We start from the raw sequence: 7,086 nt of genomic DNA on the forward strand, positions 1-7,086 counted from the left end.
AGCTGAACACTTCCTTGTTTCAGGGTAGAAAATAAATTAACATTGAAAAAATATATATCATGACTCTGACCCTCACTTGGCAAGGAGGCTGAGGTCAGACTTTGATTCCAAAAGTTTTGCTTCCAGCAGGAAACACTGGCGTTGAAGTCTTTAATAAACGTACTTTCCGCGGTGAAGAGGTGGGCAAGCTCCTGTCTCTGGGGAAAGCAGAGGGGCCTGGAGGTGGGGCCCCCGGGCCAGGGGCGAGAAGGGGGTCACGTGAGAGGGAGGAGCGCGGGGAAAAGCAAACATCTGAGAGGGACGTTTGAAAGCAGAGCGTTCGTAGTGCCAGCTCCTCCCTCTCCCTTTGTCCCCGCGGCTCCGGGTGGGGACCGTGAGCCCCAGACGCAGCCCGTCCTGCTCTTTGCCGCCTGGCACGAAGCCTCGCGATGCCTGGCCCAGACCAGCGCCTCTCGGCCCACGTGCGGGCTGGGGTTTCGCCTGGCGGCGACGGAAGCGGAAGCAGCGCGGACGGAGGCTGTGCGCCTGCGCAGCCGGGGCGGTGAGCCGCCATATTTCCAGCGGTGACGGTCCTGCGCTCACCTGTCGGTTACCTGGGGTAGCGCTGCCGATGGCGTTTGTGTCCCGGTCCGGCTCGTCCGAGGGCACCCCTGGCACCCGGGAAAGGCGACGCAGCCCCTCAAGGAGCAGGCGCCCCGGCACCAGCAGCGCGGAGGCCCTCAGGCCCCCGTGGGGCCCGGCGGGCACCCCTCCCCTCCGCGGCAGCCCCGGATGCCGAGAGCTGTCCCCCGGGCTCCCCAAGTGCGCCTTCCCGTCCTCTCCCTCCACCTACTGCCATGGACACCGCCCCCATCCCCACCGCGATGCGAGCAGCCAGCGGAAGGCGATTGACTGCGAGCTGGAGAAGGAGAAGGAGAGCTCTCGGCAGAGGAGGCTGAGAGGCAGGGAGAGGATCGGGGCGTTGGGAGCCCCGGAGGTGTGGGGGCTGTCCCCCAAGTACCCCGAGCCGGATTCTGATGAGCACACCCCGTTTGAAAATGAAGAGGTAAAAACTCAGAAGACTATCGGTTCAGATTCTATCTCCGAAGAAAAGAGGGAAAAGATCAGTCGTTCAAAAAACAAGAAAAAAAGAAAGAAAAAGTCCAAAAGGAAACACAAGAGACATGGTAATGGTGACACTGATTCAGACTCTGACACGAATCCTCGCTGTGACGATGGGAAAAAGAGAGCCAGGAAAGCCAAGAACAAAGAGAAGAAAAAGAAACACAGCGGCGGGGAGAGCAGGAAAGCGAAGAAGACGGAGGAAGAACCCGCTGACTCAAGCTCTAAGGATTCAGAAGGCGCGTTGCCAGGAGATACCTGGATTGATCACTCCCATATGGCAGATACCACGGATCTAATCGGTCCAGAAGCACCTATAATCCTCACCTCCCAAGAGGAGAAGCCTTTGAACTATGGCCATGCTCTGCTCCCAGGTGAAGGTGCAGCCATGGCCGAGTATGTAAAAGCTGGAAAGCGAATCCCACGAAGAGGTGAGATTGGGTTGACCAGTGAAGAGATTGCTTCCTTTGAGTGCTCGGGTTATGTCATGAGTGGCAGCAGGCATCGCAGGATGGAGGCTGTACGACTGCGTAAAGAGAACCAGATCTATAGCGCGGATGAGAAGAGAGCCCTTGCATCCTTCAACCAAGAAGAGAGACGGAAGAGAGAGAATAACATTTTGGCCAGTTTTCGAGAGATGGTGTACAGAAAGACAAAAGGGAAAGATGACAAATAGAGAGTTCTGTTCCAATATACATGACTTTTAATAACAATTTTATATAAGCAAGTAGTATTAAAAGGCTTTATGGTGCTACTGTACCTATTATGTTAGTAAGTCCTTTAAGAAATAGCTGTTTTTTGAGATCATCTTAGCAATTTATCCTTTATTTTTAATTTAATAATATATTCACATAGTTTTTAAAATATTCAAACACTACAGGATAATCAGTAAAATGCCTTTCACTCAAGTCCCTGATCCTTCTCCCCAAAGAAATCTCTTTTTGGTGTCTTCTATATCTGCCCATGAGTTCTTTGTCAATACAGGTATATTGCTTTATTCTGGTTGCATTTAGCAGACTGTTTTTTTTTTTTTTTTTTTTAAATATTTATTGGCATATAATAGAAGTGCAGGAGGAGGATGGGTTTCCTGCATGGCTGTAATGGGCCTTCAGCTTCTTTCCTCTTTATTCTTTATATAGGTCATTATGCTCTTCAGGCTGGTTTCTCTCAAATAAGGTCTGCCAAAGCCTGGGAGTTAGGTTATGTATTTCCTCGTCCACCACTGAAGAGAGAAAGAATATTTTTGTCTTGCATTGCAAACAATCCTGAAGTTCAGTCAAATTGGATTAGCTTTGGTCATATGCCCACCCTCATTAAAAAATGTTGCTGCCCAGGGGAATTGTATGGCTTACTTCTGGATCTAAAGGTGTGGTTACTTTATGGGTTACATGGGGAAAGAAGGATACCTGAATGCAAATGAGGGTAATTTCAGGAATGGGAGATAAGTAACCAATAAATTCCCACTACAGTTTTGAATGATTTTTAAAAAACACAATCTATACTAATAAAAGAGCAATATGCTAATTAGACTGGGAGACCTTCCAGATGTCCTTCTAGACAAAGCCATGGTGGTGGGGCCAAGGCAGAGGCAGTTTAGGGGCAATCAGGTTGACGGCGGGAGGCAGTTGGGTGCAACCATGCCAGCAGGGGGGCAGTTGGGGGCAATCAGGCCAGCATGGGGGGCAGTTTGGGGCGAGCATGCTGGCAAGGGGGCAGTTGTGGGCGAGCTGGCCATTGGGGAGGGGGCAGGTGGGAGTGAGCAGGCCAGCAGGTGGGCAGTTGGAGGTGATCAGACTGACAGGGGGAGCAGTTGGGGGTGAGCTGGTCAGCAGGCAGAGTGGTTAGGGGCGATCAGGCAGGCAAGCAGGTGAGCGGTTAGGAGCCGGTGGTGCCAGATTGCGAGAGGGATGTCCAACTGCCAGTTTATGCCCAATCGCACAGGGATCTGGCATAAACTGCCAGTTTATGGCTGATCCCACAGGGATCCGGCCTAAATTGGCAGATATCCCCTGAGGGGGCCCAGATTTGAGAGGGAGGGTGCAGGCTGGGCTGAAGGACACCCTCCGTCTTGTGCATGAATTTTGTGCACCAGGCGACTAGTAGAGAGTACATGTGCTGAATGCCAAACCTTAATGAAAAGGTTGGCTTTGACTTATAAGACAGAAATATGATTGCCCAGACAAGGAGGAAAAACCACATGGATTAGAGAGTTAGAATTGAGATGCTGACTAGCACCATTGTTGAATAAGACTTTAGAATGAGTTTCATTTATAGTCTATGGCAGGGATGGGCAAACTTTTTGACTCGAGGGCCACAATGGGTTCTTAAACTGGACCGGGGGGCTGGAACAAAAGCATGGATGGAGTGTTTGTGTGAACTAATATAAATTCAAAGTAAACATCATTACATAAAAGGGTACGGTCTTTTGGCTCCACGGGCCGGATAGAACAGCCGAACGGGCCGGATCCGGCCCGCGGGCCATAGTTTGCCCACGGCTGGTGTATGATAAGGTCGTTGTTGTCATCCAGTGGCATTTGCCTAAACCTGGAGCTTTCATTTGGATAACCAACTTTGCAAAGCTCAAGACCCTTGTAAGCCTCATAGAGCTGAAGGTGTGGAGGTGGTTTAGAATCTGTCAAGGCAGAGCTATAGGGAAGGGCAGGACCTTTACCCCAGAGTGTGACTGAATTGGCACTGGAGCACACTAACTTCAGAGTTTCCCAAAGATGTTTGGGGAACACTGGTGAAAAGACACCTTGTTACATATGTATATTTCCTTTCTTAGAAGGAATCCATACTGCGCTATACACATGGGTCTACACCTGGCTTTTTTCACGTAACGCATGTTGATGTTTTATATTAATGCATATAAATCAACCTCATTCTTTGTAATGATTTTATAGTATTCTATTGTATGGAAGAACCATATTTTGTTGGGTATTTATTTTCTATATTTTGGGCTTACATATTTAGCAAAAATTTTTGTGTATGTATGAGTGTCTTATCTATAGTATATTCATCTAGAAATAGACTTATTGTGTCAAAAAGAATTCTTTCCCAGGTCACACTGCATGCAAGTGACAGGGCTGGATTGGCTCACTTACAGAAATGGATCTCCTTGTTCTCCTCAGCCTCCAGCTGTTCCATCTCTCCTCTCTTCCATACAATAGGAGCTTTCCAGGGTTCCAGCCACAGCTGACTACTGCACTAGCCTGAATTTGCCAGGCTTTCCCCAACAGCTCTGTGCTCCACCTTTGCTCTGTCTGAAAAACCCTGGTTTCACCCATTCTCTCTCCCCCACCACTTATCTGCTCTGAGATCTGTGGAGACACCAGCCTTGCCCTACCTACCAGAGATGCCAAAAATGGGGACACAACTTCTGGACAGATGACCTGGCCATGCCCCCAGGCCTCTGACCCCTCCTCCTGCAGACGGTTTTATTACCTCATATGCAGCTTATTTTAAACTTGCTTGGTGGGAAAAAAAAAAAAAAAAAAAAGAAGGGAAGGAGGGAGGGAGGGAAGAACTTTATAAAGGAGTCAGTAGACAGCAGAGTTAAAGAAGGAAAGAGGATGTATGAGTGAAGTGTAGGAGCTATAATGAAAATCAAGTATAGTTGTGTACTGGGGACAGATTTTAAAAGTAGGAGTCAGAAAAGAAAAAAGATAAATGATAGTGAATAATTAGGCTGGTAGATAGATTAAAACAGTGGAAGTAAGTAGAGAATAATGTGTGGGAAAGATAGGATGAAAGAGAAAGAGGGAGGGAAGAAAAGTTTTAAAGGGGAACCGGTAGAGCTTAAAAGGAGAATGGGAAGAAGGAAGAAATGGGGGAGGGAGCAAAGCAGGTCCCAGGGAGGAAGTGAAGAAAAAAATTAAGGTGTGAAGGAAGGGAAAGGGGAGGGAGGGCAGGGGTAAAGATAAAGGAAATAAGGAATGTGGGGAGGGAGGGAGGGTAGGAGGAACATGGGAAGAAGGATGATGGAACAAAAGTCGGAAATAAGGAGTAAAGAAAAGTTTATAAATGATGAGTCATTAGAAAAAAGTGGTACTTAAAGGAGAGAGCAAAATTGTGTGAGAGAGAGAAGCCAATAAGGAAGTGAAATACAATTGTGTGTGAAGGGGCTAAAATTAAAAAAGAAAGTTAATAGTGGCGACGAGGACAGCAGGGAAGGGCAGCTAGGGGGATCAGGCCATCAGGGGAGGGCAGCTAGGGGGATCAGGCCATCAGGGGAGGGCAGCTAGGGGGATCAGGCCATCAGGGGAGGGCAGCTAGGGGGATCAGGCCATCAGGGGAGGGCAGCTAGGGGGATCAGGCCATCAGGGGAGGGCAGCTAGGGGGATCAGGCCATCAGGGGAGGGCAGCTAGGGGGATCAGGCAGGCAGCAGAGTGGTTAGGGCAGGCAGGTTGGTGAGCGGTTAGGAGCCAGAAGTCCCGGATTGCGAGAGGGCTGTCCAATGCCCGTTTAGGCTCTCCTGTGGCTTCTTCTTTGCTTAGCCCTGTTGTGTTTCACATTCCCAGCTTAAAGGAACATTCTCCAAGAAATGATGATGTGTTCACAGGAGCTGTATTGTTGCTGTGATCCCAGGTCCCGGTGTTTCTGTGTTTTGTCTATCTCCTTCCCATCCTCTTTAAAGTCAGTGAAGATTCCTGGGTAAAAAAAGATGTATGTAGATATTTTAATCTTGGAAGTTTTCCAAGAGTACTACTGATTTATGTTCTCGATGTGAATTTTTTGTTTACTGTTCCAAAGGTGGGAATAAAGAGGACACAAGTTTGCATTGTGCATGTTGATGTTAAACTGGTAGTTAAGAAAGAACCTGTAGCCCTAGCTGGTTTGGACCAACGGAGAGTGCGTCGGCTTGTGGACTGAAGGGTCACAGGTCAAGGGCACATGCCTGGATTGCGTGCTCCATCCCTAGTAGGGAGCATGCAGGAGGTAGCCAATCAATAGTTTTCTCTCAACATTGATGTTTCTCTCTCTCTCTCTCTCTCTCTCTCTCTCTCTCCTCTCTCTCTCTCTTTCCCCTTCTCTAAAATCAATAAAGCATTAAAAAAAAAAAAAAGAAAAAGAACCTCTAGTTCCCCCCCTCCCATTTCTTCCCAAGAGGTTTCCATGGCAATACCTGGTGTCATGAGGGAACATTAGCCTAATGGCCTCAGCTTTAGGCCTTAAGGCACCACCACCCACCCACCCATACATGTCCAATTGCTTTTGGTCTTATTTTTAGAAATTATTATCTGCCAAGAGTGATGCACTTTTCCTAACTATAGCCCTTCTCTATCATTTCCCAAAACGTTTATATTCCAACTATTAACACAATTTTTTGCCTTATTAATTTGCATGTAAATTAATGGAACAGCATAGGAAGTTCTAGTAAATGACCTAAAACCATCTATACATTTTTGTATGATGATGAAGATGTGTCCTTTGATCAGTTGCATCGACATGCCTGGTAAAATAAATTGTTTTGGGACATGTGGCAAACAGCAGGTCATAGAAAAAGGACAACCAGCATGAATTTTTCCTGATTTGAGAGGCGGGGTGGACATTATTGATCCTTTCCTGTGGGACCACTTTTCACGAGCAGGTCCTGCTGGCCGAACAGCAGCATTCTGGAGCGCCGCTTCCCTGTCCGTCTACTGAGGTGCGTGGTCCCATCTTACAGTTTCTCTGGAGGCAGAGCCCAGGCGCTGCAGCTCTGTCTGTCAGCAATGAGTGTTCTAAGGCACGAAACAGGAATTTGACCTGGCCGGTGTGCTCATTGGTTAGAGCGTCGGCCTGCATCCAGAAGGGTCCCATGTTTGATTTCCAGAGAAGGGCACGTATGTGGGTTGCAGGTTTGATCCCCTGCGAGTACAGGAGGCAACCAATCATGGATGTCTCTCCCTCACATGGATGTTTCTATTTCTCTCTTTCCCGCCGCATCCCTCCCACTCTCTCTGAAAGATCAATTAAAAAAATATCGTTGTGTGAGGATTAGA

General features: G+C 48.0%; 1 protein-coding gene across 1 annotated transcript; it reads left to right on the forward strand.

The window, feature by feature from the left end:
• The first annotated feature begins 247 nt into the window (after positions 1–247).
• LOC308237418 (NKAP-like protein) lies at positions 248–5,257 on the forward strand. Its single transcript, XM_080648088.1, has one exon. The coding sequence runs from the start codon at positions 611–613 to the stop codon at positions 1,775–1,777; it is 1,167 nt and encodes a 388-aa protein (XP_080504214.1). The 5' UTR covers positions 248–610; the 3' UTR covers positions 1,778–5,257.
• Positions 5,258–7,086: the final 1,829 nt, after the last annotated feature.

Source organism: Plecotus auritus (assembly GCF_963455305.1).
Source record: "Plecotus auritus genome assembly, chromosome: 12".
Taxonomy (NCBI): domain Eukaryota; kingdom Metazoa; phylum Chordata; class Mammalia; order Chiroptera; family Vespertilionidae; genus Plecotus; species Plecotus auritus.